This window comes from Bactrocera tryoni, chromosome 3 (assembly GCF_016617805.1).
Source record: "Bactrocera tryoni isolate S06 chromosome 3, CSIRO_BtryS06_freeze2, whole genome shotgun sequence".
Taxonomy (NCBI): domain Eukaryota; kingdom Metazoa; phylum Arthropoda; class Insecta; order Diptera; family Tephritidae; genus Bactrocera; species Bactrocera tryoni.
The window spans coordinates 18888684-18912936 of record NC_052501.1 but is presented as its reverse complement, the minus strand read 5'-3'; the positions used below and the strand labels follow the sequence as shown (position 1 = coordinate 18912936).

General features: G+C 32.5%; 1 protein-coding gene across 2 annotated transcripts; it reads left to right on the top strand.

Moving 5' to 3' along the window:
- The first annotated feature begins 3459 nt into the window (after positions 1–3459).
- LOC120772056 (endoplasmic reticulum metallopeptidase 1) lies at positions 3460–21096 on the top strand. 2 transcript variants are annotated; one of them, XM_040100439.1, is made up of 15 exons: positions 3460–3616; positions 15862–16348; positions 16508–16557; positions 16690–16814; positions 16999–17083; positions 17213–17333; positions 18407–18561; positions 18639–19022; positions 19085–19265; positions 19329–19513; positions 19579–19722; positions 19801–19900; positions 19964–20066; positions 20129–20411; positions 20804–21096. In XM_040100439.1, exons 1-15 carry the CDS (start codon positions 3584–3586, stop codon positions 20969–20971), a joined length of 2604 nt encoding a protein of 867 aa, XP_039956373.1. In that variant the 5' UTR covers positions 3460–3583; the 3' UTR covers positions 20972–21096. The 2 variants fall into 2 exon arrangements, with proteins under 2 accessions (XP_039956373.1, XP_039956371.1); XM_040100437.1 differs by lacking the exon at positions 3460–3616 and adding an exon at positions 9871–10225.
- The last annotated feature ends 3157 nt before the right edge of the window (positions 21097–24253 follow it).

Here is a 24253-nt window from a genome sequence, read left to right as displayed (position 1 = left end):
TCCGCTTCAATGAACTTACAAAATCATTTAAAGGACATACACAGATTAAAGAAAAGAAAAAAATCTAAATGCAAACATAAAAGAATTGCTAATGATATGCTCGTCAAAGATTTTGAATAATTTTATATTTCATTTTTTTGTACTCATTTGAAAACATTACTAATATGAGGTTAAGCTAAATTCACTTGATTGTAGAATTACGAATTTAATTGCACTTTACACACAGTGTTTGTACTTTCCACAAATCGGCCCTTAATTTGTGAGCATTTACTATCAAATCAGCTATAAGTTTTACAATTTCGGTAACAGATTTGATAACAACTATTTCACTTTTAATAAGCAGTTGAAATATAGTTTTTTTTACTTATGAACTAGTTATATAATTTCAAGATTCATTCATAAGCATAGACTTTAACAACGAAAATTGAAAAAATCTTATAAAATTGTGTAATACTAGTTGACAACTGCCATAAATATAGTCGTGCCTTATGTACACATTTTGATTAGTAATTCTTAGTTATTAAATTTCATTTATTACAATTGGATATATATATTTCAAAAACAAAAACATTAACTGAAGATTATATTTTCCAAAACAATTCACTTGACCTAGCCCACGAAACAGAAAAAATTATTAAAAACGTTTAAAAATAGAAATGATTTCTCCAACAAATGTAAATGCAAGTAAAAAACGTTAAATGTGTCCCTAAGCTATAACATCCTATACAACTCATTTCTTATCGTATAAAAGATTGTACAAAATTCTTATTTTCATTAGTGGTCCGAACTGATAAATTTGGTTGGAGATTGCAGCGCTGCTTTGCATAATTACTCATGCAGAATTTTGTGAAGTTAATTTCTCAAATAAAAAAGTTTTCCATACAAGCACTTGAAATTGATCGATCAGTTTGTATGGCAGCTTTCTTCTATAGTAGTCCGATGTGAGCAATTTGCTCGGAGATTATAGGCTTGACTTGACTTAACTTGAATTTAATCATATATAGTATAAGTATATATGCATACATACACTTTATTGGGTCTCTGGCGATTTCTTCTGGCTGTTACAAACTGCGTGGCAAACCGTTCAGGGTATAAAAATAACTAAAATATAATTGACAATATTTACAATAACAAATATATGTATATGCTTTGGATTTATAAATTATTAGGCGCAAAATATTGTGTTATGGCAAAAATTAATATAATGATAATCTTAGATTAATAATAATTAATTATAAATAAACATAGCCTACTATAGATACATATATTAGAGGGAACCACCGAAAGTAGTTTTGGATTTAACACGTATTCAACAGTTTTTTAATAATTAACACTCAGAGTAATATGTAAGACAAATACAAACTGACAATAACTGGTCTCCAAAATCTCTCTCAAAATAAAATAGTATATAAATCGCGCTTAGTACCATTACTCACTGCAAATCAAGAGTTTATACTTTCTATATATGACTAACACAAATATGTTGCATGCCCTGTTAGAAAACTTGATGGCTTCAAATTCCACATTATTCTAGGTGCAAAACTATAAAGCAGACCAAAAGAATGTTATTTTTATATTATTTTAAAATATAGACAGGAAGTAGGGTAATTTAAGCTCGGGTATGCTCGAACATATTATTAGAAAGGAGCAAAGACTTATTAATGTTTTATATATGTATGTCATAGCTCAACTTGGCTTCTTCAAAATTATTTATAAAATCAGCCAAGTGTTCGAGTACTCAAATAAGATATTTCTGATACGCTACCATGCATCAACTTGTTTGTGGAATACGGTCAGATGAAAGCATGCTCGGCAATTGGAAATTAAGTGTGCTCTTTACCACATCCTCCGCCAAGTACCCTGGGATAAGCCTCATCAATATCGCATATAAGGCACTATCGAGCGTATTGTGATACGAAAAGGTGTAGATTCTATGTCGCGATATCTGAATTTGGTATCCCCCCAAAACTAATACGGCTCTGTAAATTAACTTTGAGCAATACCAAAAGCTCCGTCAAGACCGGGAAGTACCTCTCCGAGCCGGTAGATACCAAAAGAGGTTTCAGACAAGGCGGCTCCCATTCGTGCAACTTCTTCAATCTATCGCTGGTGTAAATTATTCGAGCAGCAGAGCTTAATCGAGCAGATATAATCGTATATAAGAATGTACAACTGCTGACGTACGCCGATGACACCAATATCATGGCCAATGCACAGTTACTTCTGCTAGCTCTAGGTTGGATATTACAAAATAACATTTTATTGTAGGACTCGTGGACCGTAGAACCCCGCTTGGACAGATGTCACATGTTCGGAGAAAAATGGTGGAGATGTAGCAATTGGAGGCCTCCTTCTAGAGCATGGACGCCAAAAAAGCGCACTCATACCGTCAGTTGATGGAGCAAGCATGGGAAGATGCGAAACTGAAAGTGGTGGACAGCAATATTCCATCGGTACCCAAGTGAAGGTACTCATACCTAGCGGTGGTGAAGTTGAATACTACACTACGGCTACCACAATGACTGAAACCGAACGCGCCGACTAACGACTAGAAGGTAAAATACATATATAAATGAAGATGGAGATCAAAACAACATCCTCCAGATAAATAAGGAGGTAGACAACATTCTTTATGTGAGGTTCGGGAAGATGACATGATGCGTTGGAAGATATACACAGTTTTGACAAAAGATTTACCTACTTTTTAGATTAAATATCAGTTAAAGGCACTGAAGTCCTCATATTTGCTATCTGAAGGGTTTTAAAGTCGATTTGTGCAAAATTTTTTTCCAACGTCTTCATTGGTTTTTTGTGTGCGTGTGCTCTTCAAGAAACCTTGAAAGTTTCTGCCGAATTGACAGTTCTTCGGTTCTGAAAATACTCGATTCAGGCTTTACATTTTAAAATCGTTTGATCTAAAAATAAAATGGTTAGATAAAATGTTGTAAGACTTTTCATAACACGTACAAATGAGCAAAAATCAAGTTTTTCCTACTGGGATGCTCGTGGTACTCTTGTTCAACTACCAACCGTTGTTTAACTGTTGGACGGTATAGATTCGTTTTGACATTTTAGTTACGATTAAAACCAGCTCCAACTCAAATCAACACACATATTTATGTATCTAGGCGGCAAGCAGCGAAACCAAAGTCCAAACTTACATACATACATACTCATACACATATGCGTGATCACATATCATAGTTAGTAACTACTCAACTTAGCAGCTTACAGCTCTGTTTGCCGTTGGAGCGCCTTCTCACTTCACCGGCTTCGTCGACCAATTCAAGCTTGTGGAGTAGCGCGTTGTGTCGCTTTCTTTCATTTCTCTTTACTTCTTCTCTAACTGTTTTCGCATGGCTCTTTACATATATTTACACGCTCTCAATTGATCATTTTAAACTCAGGTGAAATTTTCGACTTCAAGTATCTTTTAGTTTACTAACTTTTCGACAGTTTGGCGGTGGTGTGCGCAAATTCAGCCCACTAAGTGGATCTTCAACAAAATTATTGAAATGTTTAGTTATAATTTTGAACTCAGTGAAGCTTAAGTTAGTGTAGTGCAGCATTTATTTGGTCAAAAATGTGTAGTGAAGCGAGCTGGAAGCACGAAAAGGTGAGAGCCAAACGATTAAAGTGGCGAAAGGTGCATGTGACATAAGTGCTGTTATGATGTGGAGTTGTATATACACATATTTATTATTATGTGTCAACTAAGTGATCGAATGCTATTACAAATTTTTTGAAGTGCAGAAACAATTCTGATTTACCCGATTCATGAAGTTGAGTGTCAAAATTAAAAAAAAAATATATATAAAACGACTAAAAAAGATATCCAAAATCTCTGGTTGTTTTCTACTAGTATGCTTACCTACATTATGGATTGATTTTAATTAAGTAGCCCGAGTTGTTCTTCGTCATCGCGAGCATAAATGTGTTGTGAAAGCAATCAAACAGTGTCTGCAAATGCTCTTTGGAAAGAAAGATTTAGTCCCATAAAGAAAATTAATAGAAGAAATATTTTTTTTTATATTGTAGCAACCTATTTCTACAGTGTATGATAGCTTTGTTGATCTTGAACTGATCGAGTAAGGTATCGAAGTATAAATGTACATACAATATACATATATAAATGATCGGACTGACGAGGCGAGTTGAGTGACTGGGCGTTTGTCTTTCATGAAATAAATGTTTAAATAAATAAAAAAATCAAACCGCGAAAGCTAACTCACTCTATCAAACTTGCTGGGAAGAAATCACATAATAAAACTCAACCTTTTTCCAACATTTTTTTCTCATATAAATTTAAATATTTTATTAGAGTTTTTTATTGTTATAAACATATAACATTAACAAAAAAATTCTGAAATTAAAAAAAATTTAAATCGGCCATTGCGACGCCATTTCCGCTGACCCCTCGAAAAAAAGTTGCTACAGCGTTGGCAGGAATATTCCTTACAGGATCATCCAAAGTGAAAAATACGTGTTTTAGTTAAAACCTTAACTTAGAAGGTGGACGAAATAAAAAAACTGAAAATTGGATTTTCGGCAAATATTTTTACAAAAAAATGAAATGAAAATATCGGTGAAGAATTCGACGAAAATTTTATTTAAATAGTTGTAATCGAAAAAAAAATCCTTCGTCAATGGCTTTAAGAATTGTATCTCAAAGACCTGTATAAAATTACATAAAGTTCGGTTGAGTAGTTCTCAAGAAATCTTACCAGCTGACTTCAAAGACACAGTTTCGAGAAAAACGCGTTTAAAGACGGCGCAATTAGCCCAGCTAGCCTCGAGCGCACAAGTTATCAAGGCTCTATCTCCGAAACTATTACTTGGATCAACTTGAAAAATTAGCACATATCCTAGAAGTGTTGTAGAATTTAAGCAGACAATAAAAAATTTGATTTTTTGAAACTCGTAAACCCATGTAACCCCTTAATGAAATTCAAGAGCAATCTATTTCCTAGAACAGTGTAGTATCTTTGCCTAATATGGAAGAAATTTGATTTTATGCCAATCTGTGAGATTTCTTAATGAAATTCAGAAATCATATATTTCTGGTAATAATATGACGTAATATCAAAATTGTATAAAATCGGGTAAAAATATTCACCAGCAATATCTAAGTGTTTTAAACTTTATACCGTTCGTATCGGAAAGTATAATATTGGGTATCTTATAGTTTAATGCCAAAAATGTACGATATCGATCCTCGAATTAATATCAGATAAGAGAGATGGGCTTTAGACTGACTGACTAATAAATGCAAATGATTTAAGGCAAAAAGTAAAAATTGTATTTGAACGAACTCTAACTTATCCTAATGAACCTGGTAACTATGGTTACAAACCACAGATGCATACTCTAATATAGACCTCACCAGAGATGTAAAAAAAATGTTTGTGGTAAGCGGATCTCTAAATTCTTTAGACCAACTTTTAACAAAACTAAGAACGCCTTTAGCTTTAAAATCCTTGGAAGATGCGTGAAGATTAAAATTGAGTTTGGGCTACATAGTTACTCCCAAATCAACAAAACTGCATACTTGCTCCAACCTAAAGTTTTGTATTGCGTATGAGGTAGGGTCTACAGATCTACGTGAAAAGCACATCGTTTTAGATTTTTTAAGGTTCAATGGCACGTCATTTCTATCACACCAAGAAACTAGGTTGTTTAAGTGTTTGCAACTCACATCTTTCGCTGTTTGAAGTATACGTTTTAAAAAGTTTTACATCGTCAGCATATAATAAAACTATTGAATACTTAACAACAGATGATATATCATTAAAAAATAACAAGAACAGAATTGGACCAAGAGGGCTACCTTGAGGAACGCCTGAAGGAACATTGATTATGTCAGAAAAAGTATCGTTAAATATGACTTGTTGAATTCTATTACTAAGATAAGAAACAACCCATTTTAGAAATATTGATTGAAAACCAAGAAGATCAAGTTTATTCGAAAGAATTGAACGGTTTACTTTATCAAAAGCTTTACTAAAATCTGTGTTTATAACATCAGTATTCTTATTCTCCCTAAAGCCTGTTGATACATGTGATACAAATTCAAGGAAATTAGTTATTGTAGATCTCCCTTTTCGAAAACCGTGCTGAGAACAAGAAATTAATGGAGAGATTCGGAAAGTTATGTTGTGTGTTATGATTGCTTCAAAAAGTTTAGGTATTGCAGACAACTCTACTATTCCCCCATAGTTTTCAATAGATGACCTAAATCCACTCTTATGTAAAGGAATTATAAATGAATTTTTCCATATGGATGGAAATAAGCCTTGCATAAGAGATGAATTAAATAGTTTTGTTACTGGTTGGTATATATATTTGGCACTTTTCTTAAGAAAGCATGAGGGAATCATATCTGGGCCATAATTATATGATTGTTCTAACATATTTAACAGATGTAAGACGTCTGCTTCGGAAATGGTAGTTGCATTAATGACAGAAATCGGACATAATTGGACCTAAAGATTTCAATAGAAAATTTTGCAACACCTGAAACTATCTTCACGCCTTTAATGCCTTCAAATTGCGAAAGTATGACGCCCGAACTTAGCTATTATTTACTAGTTTATACTATGGAGGGCACATAATTTTATGATCTACAATTTTCCTTGAAAGTAATTTATGAATTCAATTTACCGTTTCGCTGAAAATCATTAAACAAAATTTTGACCTCTGACCTCATCTAGTTTTTATATTCACACACTTTTTGCAATAATTAGCCTCACTTTTTTTTATACATTAATTTCCAATTCAGCGTAAGTTAAAGATTCTTAAACACGAAAAGTACTTAATTCACTATAATTATGCAATTTCACCATTATTTACTTTTATCGCACTTTTTGCATGTCATTCGAGCACATACATATTTACATGTGTAGCTGCATACTACTTGGTGGTCATTCACTTGAGGAAGATTTAATTACATACACATATTTATATGCTATACGCATTAGGTGAGAACTTTTTCCGCGAATCATCGCTGTTAATAAGAATATGCTTATAATGAAATATATAAATGGTTATGCAAACACTATTCTAAGTAAAATAAATAGTTACTAAACATGCGCAGATGTGTCAAAATTCTCGTTAGCACTCGACAAATAGAGTTCAAACAAATTTTTATATCCGCCACAGTTTTGGAGACATTGATCTGAAGTTTAACACACACACTGTGCTCGTCAAGCAGCTGTTCATACAAATAAACAGATCAGAATCAAGATAAATATGTTTTTGTATAATTCTATGCTATAAGAAATATATCTGTGAAGGGTATTATAGTTAAAATTTTTTTTTGTTTTTAAAAGGAACATATACTGCTACTTTTTGGTGCAACTTAAGTTAATAATTATTTAAGCTAACTTTAGTTTAGTTTGACGACATCCTCATTTCATCATTACCAAGCCGGAAGCTTTGTGGGCAATTCTAGTTTCCCTAGCGGTTTACTAATGGATATTTGGACCACACAAGTTGAGCCTACAACCACCAGGAATAGTTGCGTGAATGCAGAGTGGTCTGAGCCACATGTTGAAATATTCTCGCAGATGGAGAGGTATAATCGTCTTAAATTTTTTTTCTCAAATATTTTTATCAGACTCTGAGAGCACCTTGGTTTCTCTCCCTTTGCATACACCTGTCTGATTTTGGTAGTTTTGTTTTGAGCTTTCCGTCCGAACGCTTATTTGCTATAAACCCTGGAAGTATTATCTTCAAAAATTCTCTAAGTATTTTAGTTTTTTTTCTTATAATAACGAACGATCAGAAATATACATTGTGACAAAAAAAGTACCTGGAAATTATATATATAAAACGAAAAATATTTAATAATTCATTAATATTTATTTTGTCGCCTTCTAATGGCTTCTAAAACATGAATATTTGAAAAAACAATAAGCGTAGCCTTGTTTTTGAGCGCCTTTGGCGTGGTTTTTTGGTTTCGGATCGTCGATCGTTCGATTGCTTATTAAACTCATAAACCCTTGTTTCATCGACTGTTATAATGCTCTCCATGAATGTTAGATCAGAATTCGCATGATCAAGCATTTCCAAAGAGACTTGTTTAATTTTAATATTTGGAAAAAAAATTCAGCTTTATTGGGATGAGCAAGAAAGCTTTTCCTACCCAAAATATCCACCAAAATCATTGGAAGGAATCGCGATAGATGTCAAGCTCTCTTGCCATCGCTCTAACATTTGCCTGATGATTTTCAAGCACTTTATCCTTCACTTTTTTAGTATTTTCATCAGTTGAAGAGGTTGAAGGTCGTCCAGAACGAGGCATGTCTTCAACGATCTCTCGACCATCTGAGAAGGCCTTGTAGCTCTCGTAGGCTTGTCTTTTTGATAAAATTGAATCACCGTAAACTTTATCCAACATTCGCAACGATTCCGCTCACGAATTTTGGTTAGAAATACAAAATTTGAGACAAACTCTCTGTTCGATACTTTTATATAACTTCTTTATGGTTGCAAAACACCGTATCCTAAAGTTAGCCACTGTCAGCTAATTAAACTGCTGAATAACCCAATCATAGAACTACTTAACATAAAGGTGCACTGAACTCGTATATATGTATATTTTAATTACTTTAGGGAATTATTTTCGAAGGACGAACAGAATTCCACGAAGAAAGTTCGTGACAAAACTAATGACAATTTTTAAAAATAGTATTGAAATACAATTTTAAAATAAGCAGTTTTTAAGAAATATCCAAAATATTTTTCAAAAATTCTAAAAGAAAATGGCTGAAGTGCTAATTTAGGAGGAATGAACCCGATTTGTATAAGATAAGTATTTCAAAAATTCACAGTTTTCTTTCAAATATAAATTTTTTAGGTATATATCATCGAAAAACACAATAATTTGAGCAAGCATAAACCCGAAACTATAATACAATATTTACAAAGAAACAGTTTCACCATATATTTTCACAGACTCACCGAACAAATACTTAACATAACTACTATCTAAAAATGTTTTAGTTTAATTCTAAAATCTTTATTGTAGAAATATTGACCATAGTAAAGTAAGACTTTTTATAATTGTATATATAATATAATATAAAAAAAAAAATGGCACATCAAGTGTTAATTGAGCCCGATAGGGCTGCACTCCTACTCTTATAAATTATTTAATAATTAATATAAAAATTTTTATAATATTATTTATATTTTATACTAAAATTATGCCTGAATTTGAGCTTGGAACACTCCACCCATTCTACGCGTAAAGTTACGATTCATCTGTCATTGCAACTGTCATATAGTCTTCGGCTATTATATCACACACCTTTCCTACCTAACAACAGTGTCCCACTTACCTAGCCACCACTGTGCTGCCAAAGAAAAACGATAACATTTACTCCGCTCCAGGCAGGGTTGTAATTTTTCAAACCAATTTGTGTAGAAACACCTCCACATTGAATATAAAGTTATAAAAAACAAACAAAAAAGATTAGACACATGTATCAAAACAGAAATGGAAAAATAAATAAAAATAGTAAATAGAAATTTGCATTTATTTATCAACAAGAAATCGTAATAATATATAATAATATACAACCACTAACGCAAATCGATCGCTCTCTCTCTCTTTCTCTCGTTTCTTTACGCGCTCTGCATACTCTTTTGTTGCATTTGCTTCCAAACCGGTGTTTACTCACGCGCTCAATTAGTAAATATAACTTAATCTCTCTCTATAGATTTGAAAAACTCTCTATTTATTTATCTCAATCCCTACTGAGAGAGTGAATATATACACGCTTACTCTCTAACATAACTATATTTCTGTGCAGCGACAGCATTTCGCATGCTTCAACACGCCGGCAGACGGACAGTATGTGAGTAAAAGTCATGTCATTTGGTTGTGATTCGATTAGTGTTTAGCTAGTACATGTTTCTAAACTATTAGCAATCCGCAAATTGAGAACCACTTACCTGATGAATTAGCTAAATCAGCAGTGTAAATAAGAATTAACGTAAGATTGTGCTCTTTTTGTGCTGTGTGGTTGTTGTTACTTGATAAATTGCCAAAACTTATTGGCTAGTTGCGGTTTAGCTGCTCGCAAATACTGCTTGACTTGTGTGCTCAGTTGTTTGTTGCATGATGAGCAGTAAGGGTGAAATCAGACGACGTGTGATGACCCCTAATCCGAATACGCACACCACCGATCCGTTGCTGCAGCAGCGCAGCGAGACCTATCGGGTAAGTACAAGTGCAAGTCCGACTCAAGCCGGCATTTAAATGACTGGCTCTCTGAAAAAATGTATTACAAATACCATACACTTATGTATATGAGTTTTATAATGAGTGGTTTGAGAGCACAAATTAAAAATTATATGAATTTACAAACTACATGTGTATATACATATGTACATACATATGTATGTAAAGTGATAAAGTGCAAAAAATGATTTTATGATTTTTCAATGTGCTTAAATACTACAAATTAAAATAAAATCCGCGGCGTGTAATAAAAATATATTAAAAAAGTAAACAAACACCTTCTTGCTGCGCTCATCAATCGCAACGCCTGTGCGTCCATCATTAGCACGTTCCGCAGATTAATGCAATCCCCAATTGTTTACACAAATATTTTCAATTATTTAACCCACATATTTTCAATATTTACGCAAAAGAATTACTCATAATATGGCAAGACGAAAAAACATCTAAAAAATAATTAGAAAAATTAAAAAAAAAAGAATTGAATGATGTGAAAAAATAATTAAATAAAAGCTATACTTTTTTCTATTTTAAATTTTTTGAGAACAAAAATTATGCCGAATTTAAAAAAAGACTATAATTTTTCGATTTTAAAATTTTCTATTTAAAAATTCTATTCTATATCAATTTTTGACATACTTATGTATGTATGTACAACTTGGCATAAAAAAGGATTATTGGAAATTTTTCGATTTTAAAAAGTTCTTTTAATTTTTCGCTTTAAAAAAATTCTTTTTATTTTTCTATTTTTTGAAATAAGTCATGCCATAGTTAAAAAAAAATTATTGGGTTTTTCGATTTAAAAAAAAAATCTTATAATTTTCGATAAAAAAATTAATTTTCTTCAAATAAATCATTCCATAGTTAAAACAATTACCGGAAAGTTTTCGATAAAAAAAATCTTTTAATTTTTCGATTTTAATTTTTTTTAAATAAATCTTGCCTTAGTTAAAAAAAAAATTATTGGGTTTTTCGATTTAAAAAAAAACCTTATAATTTTTCTATAAAAAAACTTTTCAAAAAAATCATTACTTGGTTAAAAAAAATTATTGGAAATTTTTCGATTCAAAAAAATCTTCTAATAATCCGATAAAAAAAATCTTTTAATTTTCGATTTTAAATTGTTTCAAATAAAGCATGTCATAGTTAAAAAAAAATTATTGGAAATTTTTGGAATTTATTTTTTTCCGATTTTAAAATATTCTTATAATTTTTCGCTTTAAAACAAAACATTTTTAATTTTCGATTTTACGTTTTTTTAAATAAATCTTGCCTTAGTTAAAAAAATTACTGAACATTTTTCGGTTTAATAAAGTTCTTTTAATTTTTCTATTTTTTGAAATAAGTCATGCCATAGTTAAAAAAAAAATTATTGGGTTTTTCGATTTTAAAATATTCTTATAATTTTTCGATAAAAAAAAATATTTTAAATATTCGAATTTATATTTTTTCAAATAAATCTTGCCTTAGTTGATAAAATTACTGGAAATATTTCGATTTAAAAATAACTTATAATTCTTCAACAAAAAATTTTGTAAATTTTCGATTTTAAATTGTTTCAAATAAAGCATGCCTTAGTTAAAAAAAAAAAAAATATTGGAAATTCCTGGAACTTTTTTTTCGATTTTAAACAAAACATTTTAAATTTTTCGATTTAAAATTTTTTTATATAAATCTTGCCTTAGTTGAAAAAATTACTGGAAATTTTTCGATTTAAAAAATTTTTCTAATTTTTCAATTTTAACATTTTTTAGAAAAAAATCATACGATATTAAAAAAATATCTTACAAGTTTATGGTTAAAAAAAATCATATAATTTTGCGATTTTAAATTTTTTTCAAATAAATCATGTCATAATTAAAATAAATTAAAAAAAATAATAATTAATAATAATACATCCATAATATTTAATAATTAATATAATAATTATTATTTTTTTTTAGTTTTTCGATTTTATATTTTTTGATACAAATGTTTTTTTGAATTTTTCAATTCTAAAATGTTTTTAAATAAATCATGAGATGCTACTTAAAACAAAATTCTTTTTTATAAATCTTAAATTTTTTATAGATTTTTAATTTCATATAATTTAAAATTTTTTGGTTAATTTTTGCAATATTCTAACAGTAATCATTCTTCGTTTGAAAAGAATTTTAATTTACTTCAATTACAGCCCATACGTATTATGAAAAATGATAAATGAATGCTACATACATATCTACAAAGATTTGAAATATGCTTTAAAATTTGAGTGAGGCATTTTTAAAGCATAAACTATCTAAATATCCGAAAAATAAGAAATTAATTAAACACAGAAATTTTTGTGTGAAACCCCATATTTTTGTGTCTTGATTTGAATTCATAAGTTGTACGCTGTGGGCAAAATATTGTAAGACTTTTTAATTTAAATTTATCGTGAAAACTCATTTTTCGATATATTATCTTTCTGAGTTGGTATCACAATCAATGACACCTCTGCCAAATGTCACGTTAAAATAGGAGTCATTAGTGTTTATTATACGCTTGTCTTTTTGAAGTACATACTTGTACATCATACCAAAACTACGAAGACCTGCGAATCTCAACCACCTTTGGACTTACCCACCAACTAACACTTACATTTTTCAACTAAATATATAGTAGAATGTATCATAAATTGTTTTTCCAATAAAAAAAAATTGACAACACACCGATAACAGAAGTCGCAAAGCTTATTCAAACAGCCAAGTGTTTATCACCATTCGTTTGATGATAAAACTGATAAGGCGCTAATACCTTAGTAATTTTTTATTTATTTCTCGAGTGAGTTGGGAAAAAAATGTAAACAGAAAAATTATGCATATCTATGTGTATTATAATGTACATATGTATATAGAGAAGTATGCTCATGTGTTAATTTTTACCAATTTAACCAATACATACCTGTATACATAAATATATCTATTTTTTTCCGATTATTTCTCGGCGAGGTTATGGTGTGAAAAGTGCTCTTATTTTATTTTAGCTCTAGTCATTGTATGTAGATAGATTTATATATATATATACATATATAAATATATATATATATATCATATATATGTATATATATCAATACATATCAATCCAATGATAATAAAGCAGTTTGATTTGCGACACCGTAGCCAATCCCTTTGATTGAGTTGTTAGTTCGCTGAATCATATTAGTAACACAACATTTTCCCCGAAAAAAAATTGGTGTGCTTTTTATGACACAATTTGTATCGGATTTATTATTCTATGTATGTATGTATATGTAAGTGTGTTTATGCCTATTTTTGGGTGCATTTGTGATACTAACTTTGAGGTGTAAATTGATACAACTAACTGATATCAAAACCATTTAGAATACGACGAAGGCTTTTAACTATGAGTTATTGATTAACATTAAAAAAAAATACTAAATAAAAATATGTGATACTCTACTCTGCTGAAAATTAATAGTTCCAACATTTTCTAAGTTTTCTTAGATTCATTTGATCTATTTTCTATTCACTTCACTGACTAATTTTTATATTTTTTTTTCGAATGTTCTAAGTAATGTATATCTACTTAGTGGCTTTCGTTTGAGCGTATTTAAATGAATATTTCACATGAAAATAAAACACATAGTTCAGATATACGAACTATATACCGGCAACAACCCTCATCACAATATCAGAGCGACATTTTTAAGTTTAAAGTTTGCTGAAGACCCGACTGTCGTGGGTTCCAAAGCAGGTGAAGGCCATTGCCTGGCTCTTGCATTTTAAATCAAACCTTAAAATATGTGCTATCTTCTCACAATTATTATTATTTTTTTTATTTAAGCTAACAGGACTCACAGCACTACTCATGTTTAAATCACTTCCATAAAATATATAATTGTATACAGACCGATTATGATTTTAGTGATATTCGAAACAAGAAAAAATGTCAACTTCGCCAGCAACGATGGTATAATACTTTTCACAAGTGCATTTCTTATAGCATGAAAGGGCATACAAACATATTTATCTTGATTTTGTTTGTTCAATTTGAATACAACTGTATGCTAGAGTGGTCCGATATGGTCTTTTTTGACAAATGAAATAAATAAATGAATTTTGAAGAAAAAAAAGATTTGTTTAAAATTTCACATCGATATCTGAAAAAGTGAGTTGCGATTAGACAGACATGGCTAGAGCGACTCAGCTCGTCATATTGATCAGTTATAATAGTATACTTGCTAAGTATGTATATGCTGCGTTCTGTTACAAGTGAAGGCCAAAACAAAATTTTATTGAAATAATCACCTTTGGATTTCATTCAAGCTCTCAAACGATCCGGTCATTGAATAATAGCATCACACACAGTTTCTATTAGAATTGACGACCGCTCAAGTTTAACATATTTCGATACTCTCTAAATTTCTGCGGCGTATTCGAAAAGCCAAGTTCTTCCACTCGTTCAACACACTGTAGTCTAATGGGTTCGATTCAGAACTTCCAGACGACCGATCATCTGCAACTATGAAACCCTAGTCACCAGTCCAAATCAGTATAGAAGCTCGACCACGGGGAGCAAGAGCCCTTGCTCTCCATCGAAGAATGTATTGCTCAACTACTTTACCACGCCTTCTAAAACATTCTGCACCTAGCAATACAGAAGTTGAATGGCGACCACGTTGTACCCTTAAAATAATATTTTTGGTGAATTTGGAAGTTTTTACATAATTTTTGTTTTTTTTCATGTTAAAAACTTCTGCAATAGAATAAATTTTTCATCTTTAAAAATTATACTTTCATGGCCAATGAGCGCATGCCACTGAAGAAGCCTCTTGCATTTGTTGAACCTAATTTACTTTAAGTCCATTGTCGGGAAATGATCAGCTGACACAAGGTAGGGTATCATATGATGGTCAACTCGAATAAGTCTCGACATTGATCTGATCGATATATTCATTTTCCTTGACATAATTTTTTGATGATTTTTTATGGCTACCTTGGTTCGAAACGATCATTAGCGTGGTGAAGAAACATTCTCAAAATAGTAACGAAATAGTAACGAAAACCACCGATAAAAATATACCAATGTTGAGCAACATAGCTACCGTGTATAGACACGTGTATTTATGACCACTTGAGTTGCAAACATAAATAGGGCACAGTAGCCGCATTGTTTGAAATCTTATCAGAAGGTTATACGATTTTTGCCGGCCAAATTTTAGAGTTCCATAAAGCGCACTGTCATAGCAATAATAAAAAAAATAGAGTTTTTCAATTGACTACAAGCATATGAACTGGCTAATATAATATTATTAATCAATGGCAATGTCAGATAAGATATGTGATTAGTTAAAAATTTATGGCCGCTGATAAAACTGTCCGTGCATAAATATTAAAGACGAAAAGTAAACTGAGTGTAAAACAAAACAAGGTTATGGCGTCAAGGTTAGTTCAGTTACAAACACTAGACCTTCATCGCAAATATATGGACAAACCTATTTATTTAAAGAACTCAAAATCAGAGAAACCACTAATAAAAATTTACAACAAAAAAATTTACAACAAAAAAATTTTCCACAAAAAATTTACAACACACCTTTCTAAAACACTATTTCTGAAATTACTCTTCCGCAGACCCGAAATTGTTGGCAACGTCTCTTCGTTGATCATGGCAAAATCAAATGGTATTGGGCACCGGTCTTCCTCAGCTTTTGGGTGCTACTCTACTTTTGCATTTCCATACCCGCCTACCATCGTCTACCCAAACCGATTAATATTGCGGATGAAGCCCGCTATCCGGATCGTTTTATAGCGGAGAGAGCCGAACAGAATTTGAGAAAACTCACTGCGTTGGGTCCCCGTGTTGTGGGTAGCAAGGCAAATGAGGAAGGTGCTATTAAGTATTTTCAAAATTACGTGACAAAACTGAAAGCTGAAGCTAATCCTATATATGACATTGAAAGTGATATACAGTTAGCTTCCGGCAGCTATTGCCACTGGAATATGGTGAATATGTATCAAGGTATACAGAATTTCGTTATTAAAATTGCGCCCAAGGAGTCGAATAGCACTTCGTATTTGCTGGTGAATAGTCACTATGATTCGGTGCCACATGGTAAAGGTGAGTTTCAATTGAAAATTGAACAGTTATGTTATCTCAATGAAAAATCATTTTTGTTCGCTTAATTTTTTTAAACGATTACCATAAAATTATTAAAAATTACCATAAAATTATTACAAAATATTTTCTTGGATTTTTTTAAATTTCTTACTAACTAAGGTGCTGGCGATGACGGCACTATGGTGGCCATTATGTTGGAGACAATACGCGTAAGTTAAAATCTAAAACTAATTTCCTTTATAATATAAATATATTCTCTGTTTCTTATATAAAAACCCTTTATAATATAAATTTATTCTATGTTTCTTATATAAAAACCCTTTTTTATCATGTTCCCACAGGTTTTATCGAAATCGGATAAACCGCTGCGCAATCCTGTTGTCTTTCTCTTCAATGGCGCCGAGGAGAATCCACTACAAGCCTCACACGCTTTCATCACACAACACAAATGGGCCAAATACATCAAGTAAGCGACACACTAACAAATTTACTCAAAGTTTAATAATTTATTCAATAATTGCTTATTGAAATTTGCTCGCACAATTCCAAAATATTCAATCAATAATTCACTACAAGTGTGCACCTCTATTTCACCTCCTTTCAACAATTCATTAACATATTAATTACTTTTCGAAATGTTCAATCTGCAGAGCTTTAATAAATTTGGACTCAGCTGGCAACGGTGGACGCGAAGTTCTTTTCCAATCAGGCCCTAATCACCCTTGGTTGATGAAGGTGAGTAGTAGTGGGAGAAGTGGCGGTTGAAAAAATATCGTTTGCTCATTAAAACTTTACCTATTACACACAAGTGCTAGCGCTGTTGCCATTTAATGTTAATTTGAGTACTTCTATTAATTTAAACAGCATTATCGACGCGCCATTATGCATCCGTATGCGTCGACAGTGGCGGAAGAAATGTTTCAAAGGCAGTTTATACCATCGGATACGGATTTTAGAATTTTCCGCGATCACGGGCGTATAGTGGGTATGTGCAGAAATAATTAAATATAATATATCCATAATCAAAATAATCAATACTGGACTTAAATAAGCTCACCAAAACAAATACCAGTACAAGTACCAATACCAAAGCCAAGTAATCAATACTTGACTTAAATAATAACACCAAAACAAATACTAATATCAATACCAATACCAAACCAATATCAATACTAATACCAATACTAACACCAATACCAATACCAATAGCAATACCAATATCAATACTAATACCAATACTAACACCAATACCAATAGCAATACCAATACCAATACAAATCCAAATATAAATACAAATACCAATACCAAACCAATATCAATACAAATACCAAACCAATATCAATATTAATAGCAATACTAATGCCAATACCAATCGTAACTTAAAAAAATTAAGTACGGAAAATAAAAACACCAATATCGATATAAACCAATACCAAACCATAACCAATACCAATAAGAATACCAATACCAACACCAATACCAGTACCAGTAACTGTACCAGTACCAGTACCAATACCAGTACCAGTACCAATACCAATACCAATACCAATACCAATACCAATACTAATACCAATACCAATACCAATACCAATACTAATACTAATACCAATATCAATACCAATACCAATATCAATACTAATACCAATACCAATACCAATACAAATACAAATACAAATACAAATACAAATACATATACATATACAAATACAAATACAAAAGTACAAATACAAAAATACAAATACAAAAATACAAATACAAATACCAATAAAAGTACCAATACAAGTACCAAAACCAATACCAATACAAACATCAATATCAATACCAATACAAAACCAACATCCAAAAGATTTGAAAGTACTATGGAAATACTAATAAAGCCAATACGATTACCAATATTTATGTATGTACATAAATCATGGAATTCAAATCCATCATATGAAGTATTCAATGCATGATACTCTAAGCAAGTATTTATAATTTAATTACTCATGAAATATTTGTAATTAATTATATTTCTGTTTATGGTATTGATTATCTAAACCTCTTATCTACCACTAGGCTTGGATATGGCACATCAATATAACGGCTACGTCTATCATACACGCTACGATGTGGCGGAGATTGTACCGCGTGGCACCTTCCAAAATACAGGTGATAATGTACTAGCGTTAGTGCGTGAACTGGCCAATGCGCCTGAGTTGGAGGATCCATCAGTAAGTAGTAATTTCCCCACAAGCTGAGTGCTCTCATAACATAAAATAATTGTTCAACCTGAATATTTTTACTTTAGCACGACGCTGAGGGTCACACCGTCTTCTTCGATGTGCTCGGCCGTTATTTGGTCTTCTATACGCAAACCGAGGGCGTCATTTTAAATGTATTCGTTTCCATAGTCGCGATCAGTTTATGCACCTACTCATTCAAACAAATGGCAAATAGTACGGGCACAAAATTCGGTAGCGTCTTAAATCGTGCGCTCACTTTACTCGGCGTACAAGTACTCGCTGTGATCAGCGGTACAGCGCTCTGTTTCTTGATCGCTGTATTTATGGATCTAGTGCATATGCCGATGGCTTGGTTTACGAACTCTTGGCTCATTTTGGGTTTGTACTTCTGTCCGCTGTTCTTCGGTTTCGCCATTGTGCCAGCACTATATTTCCATTCGCAACGGAAGGTGAGCGCTTTAGACATATTAGTTTGTTTAAATTATATAACACATTTGATTTTTTTTCGAAGGAGCGCTTCCCACTTGGTTACCGTGTGCAAATATTGCTGCACTGCCACTGCCTCTTCCTGACTTTCGTTATAGTGATCGCCTCAATTGCCGGCATACGTTCCGCTTTCATGCTTATGATTGCAGTGTTGTTCTACGCAATCGGTTTGATCATCAATTTGTGCACCAAATTGCATAACAAATGTATGTAAACATGTAATTAGAAATGATTACACTTTTCATTACCGGTAAATACTTTTTTCACAGCACTACCTTGGCTCATACCGCATATCCTCTGTAATATTCCACCATTCCTCTTCTACGCCTACCAGGCGCATGGTTTCTTTGTCGCTTTCATTCCAATGACCGGCCGCTTTGGCTCCAGCGTGAATCCCGATCTGATCATATGCGCCTTTACAGTGAGTATGGGCTTGCTCACCGGCGGTTTTATGGTTAGTAACTGAGTCTGCTTTTACTGGCACTCAAAGATCGATAAATTTTCCATTTCATTTCTTAGATTCCAGTACTAAATCTTTTCCACAAGTCCAAAACTATAATTTGCTCACTACTTACCTTTACTGTGCTATTCATAATATTCGCAGCGACACCTATCGGTTTCCCATACCGTCCAGAGACTAATATACAACGGTTCTCCGTTTTGGTAAGTCTATAAAAATCACTAAAATCATCAACTTGAGTTGTATAAACTAATGTTCCCAATTTTTAATTTTATTTTAAGCACACTCGTCGTGTCTTCCACGATCAAACGAACGCTGTACGTCGCGTAGAGACGGGCTACTTCATTTTACCGCAAGATCGACGCACTTATTCTGTTAAGAGTATGCTATTCTATAAATTTTATACAATTATCAAAAATAATCTCAACTTATCTCCCCCGCCAGATCACTTACTCAACATATCTTTGGCACAAACACTCGACAAAGATTGCGCTGAGGAGATGCTGTGCGGCCTACCGCTCTACAACCATCGCTGGCATAAAGCGCGGTATGCGATCACATGTTAACACTATAATAATATTTAAAAATATTTCTTTTTTTTTTCAACAGCGCCTCAAGCGTTTGGATACCGGGCCCAGATCCCAAGTTTGACCACGAGCCACAGTTGAATTTGATCTCAAAGGACCAGTTGAGTAAAACGTCTATACGCTATGAATTGGAGTTAAGTGGTCCCGATCACATGGGTATCTTTATAAAGCCTTTGAAAGATCGCAAGATCAACGCTTGGTCATTCCATTACACGCCTTTACGTTTAGAATGGGAGCCACCATACTTCATTTATTTCTCATATGGCAAGGACAGTAGTCCATTGAAATTCACACTCGAATTTGAGGTGAGTATTTGTCGTGGAGAAATTGTATATTTTGCAGGTTATATCATATTAAAAAATACTTTTCGAAATCACCTACCAAGATCATATGATCAAAGCAAATTTTAAATCATTGTTGATTATTTGATGATGATACATCACGTGATTTGTCATCATATGATAACAACAATTGTAAAATATCAAATGATATTTGTGCAAATTTATATGTGAAAACATCGCGTGATGTTATATCAAATGATCACATCAATTACTAATTATCATATGCTGCTTAGGTAAAATCATCACATAATTTAATGTTTTTTAATCACTAGAGGAAAACTATAGAGATAACTAAACACATGAAAAACTACGAATAAATCGCAATTTAATTAAAAATAAATTATTTTCGCTTTCAGAATCCCACGGAGGACTGGAGTTCACCTATATTTGAAATTGGCATCGCTGGCCACTGGAATCATGATGAGAGCACACACACGCCAGAGTTCCAGAAATTCCTGCAAAGCTTCCCCAAATATGTCGATGCGATAGCATGGCCAGCGTACTATGAGACACGACTATTCTAAGTTCAAGTCATAATTTTAAAGTTCAAACGCATTATTGACTTAAGAAAAAGTGTTTAGCGGGAAATCTAAAAGTATTTTTTTTTTTAACTTATTGCTACCCTGTGAATTTGTAGAATTAAAAACAAAAAAAAAAATAATAATAATAAATGATTTTTTTTAAGAACCAGTGAAAATTTTAAATATAATTGCGTTTTAGTTAATAACAAACAAAATGGCGCTTGAAATAACTCAAGTAATTTCCGGGTCCCAATTTCATTATGAACCAGTGGCGTAGCTACAACTTCGGGCGCCCGGGGCCAAGGATATTTTGCCGCCCCCTTTAATCTACCTACCTACATAAATATCTTCGATATTAAGTATATAAAATTTAGCAAGGCCATGCAAATTCTGAAGTTCCAAAATTCTCACAATACGGTTTTTGAGGAAATTGATAGTAAATTTACTGGACATCTTATTAAAAGCCATAAAAAAACCCATTTTCGCCCTGTATCTTGTACACTTTTGACACAATTTTCAGGAATTTTTGCCCGAATTGGAGTTTTAAAAAACAACGAAGATCGTTTTGCCGCCCCAAGACGTTGCGCCCGGGGCGACGGCCCCCTTCGCACCCTCCTAGCTACGCCACTGTTATGAACCAATGAAAATCATTACGTGTAATATATGGGAGCTAATGTAATTCAAAAATCGATATCAAACAATTTTGGCATTAAACTATAGTGTACATAATATTATAATTTCACTTAATATAGCAAAGATTTCTTACACAATTACCGATATAAACGGTATAAAGCCAACCAGTTTGAAATTATTTTCTTTCCTTTTGTAAGGTTTTTTTCAGTTTCGGTATTACGAAATGTTATTACCAGAAATAGATGTTCTCTGAATTTCATTACAAGATCTCATAGATTGAGCAATATATAAGTTATAAGGTCAAGCGGATGTTTAGAAATCTGTATATTAGGTACTGCCCTGATTTCTTGTAATAGTTGTACTGTTTATGAATTTATTTAATTAATTAATAAAATCTAGGGAATAAATTGGAGGATATATCGTGTATAAAATCAGAAGGAATTTCGAAAACCTTTATTTTAGATGCATAGGGACTAAGGGACGAATTGACTCCTTTTTACCCATTTTGGCATCCTCTTTTATTTACATTATCCGAACAATAAGCCCTTTGCTTACATTTTCTGTTTGCATTTAGCCATCTCCACAACCTTTGTTTACACTTATCCAAGTCAACAACCATTGTTTGCACTTGGGTTCATTGACCACTTTGTTTACATTTATCTTAGTCCACAGCGAGAGTGCAAAAATAGCTTTACTCGTTTTACTAATATATGTTTTTTTTGAATTGTGCAGCGCAACAACGCTTTGATTGTTATACAGAGTAAAATAGTTTTGTTCACCTAACGGCTGTATGTATCAGATTGACTAGAAGAGTTGAAATCCGGGTGACTGTCAGTCCTTGCAAGCGATAGCATGTGAATAAATTAGATATATTGATGATACCTTTATTTATTTATGTTCCTTGATACCCAAGGGAAGTCGGTATTGCAGATGGGCGTGAAGTTATCGGAATAAAGCTTGGCACAAAAAGTGCTCTCAAGCTATTCGTCTGACGTCTCAAAATTATTGAAATCGAAATATTACTTTTTAAGGACGCAGGCAACAAATATGGGAGGCCAGTCAATTAGTGAAGTCTAGTATTTAAATCCGGAGAGGATATTTTCGTAATGACGGCAAAAATTGTTCGTATTTCTCATCATCTTATTGAAGTTTTCCTCATATACTATTTATCTTATCACCTTGCGAGAAAATAAAAATTATAAGTTAACACTTCGTTACTTATTGACCTTTTCTCCATAATACGCTGGCTATTTGTCGAGTTGGTCAATATCGGACCACCCCAACATTTAGCTATTCTTGCATGGAAAATTATTTTATTTGATAAGATATCTTCATGAAATTTGGCATAGATTATTACCCAGATACTGCTATAATCTCCAAATATTTAGTTTAGATGGAACTATTATAGAATAATGCTGCCATAAAAACCGACCCATAAAAATCAAGTTATTGTATGGAATCTTTTTTATTTATGAAGAGTATTACAGTGTCGATACAACCGATGAGTAAATATTGGCAATACGTGACAAAATACCTACGAAATAAAGGGTGATCTATTTTGAGGTTCCCCACTTTTGTAAAGAAAAAAAACAGAAATTTCAAACTTAATGGGGAATGTTTATCTTATATTTTTTGGCATTTATGTTTTGAAGAATATCTTTTTCAAATGCTAGTCGCGGCTACGTCTGGATGGTCCATCCGTTGAGTCTAATTTTCGAAGACTTGTTCACGTTTGTCGACTGGGAACTGACGAATAATACGCGTGATGTTTAGCTGCAAGGCCTGAATCGAAGCTGGATTGTCCGCATTGACTTTAGTTTTTACGTATCCCCACAGGAAAAAGTCTAACGGTGTGATATCACACGATCTTGATGGCAAATCGACCGTCACAAAACGTAAAATTATCTGCTCACCGAAGTGTTCTCTCAATAAATCCATTGAGATTGATGTGATGTGTGGAAAGTTGCGCCGATTTGTCGCCGAGATCACGAGCTTTTATTTCAGCCATCAATTCGGTTATCGTGGCGCGATAAAGGTCGCCGGTTACTTTCTCACCTGCAATATTTTTTTTTAAGAAATATGGACCTATGATTTCATCGGCTCACAAGCCACACCAAACCGTTTATTTTTCTGAATGGAATGGCAGCTCTTGAATCTCTTCAGGTTGCTCTTCGTCCTAAATGCGGCAATTTTGATTATTTACTTACCAATTGAACCAGTAGGTATAATTTCAGAAAATTCTGAATGAAAAATTGCATATCTTCATATTTAAAATAAACACATTTTGATTCACATTTTCCCTGTAAATAATAAAAATCGTTGAAATTCACCGGAGATTACTGGAGCCTACTAGAAAGAGCTATAATGAGTTCCTTAAGTAATTACAAGACTACCACGATTATTTTAATCAATATAATACCTTTACTCCCAATGCATCTTATCAACTGTTACTGACTGTAGTCCGGTTAATGCAATCTTTACTATCAGCTTATCTAAAACATCGAAAGAATTACCCCATTTCTTTCTTTAACCGTTTATTTCTCACTCAGCAAACATCAGTAGCTAAGAGAGAGGCCTGTGCTGTGGTAGTCAGCAAAGAAACATAATGTGTATATAAATAATTCTTGAATTGATAATTTTTATGGAAAAATA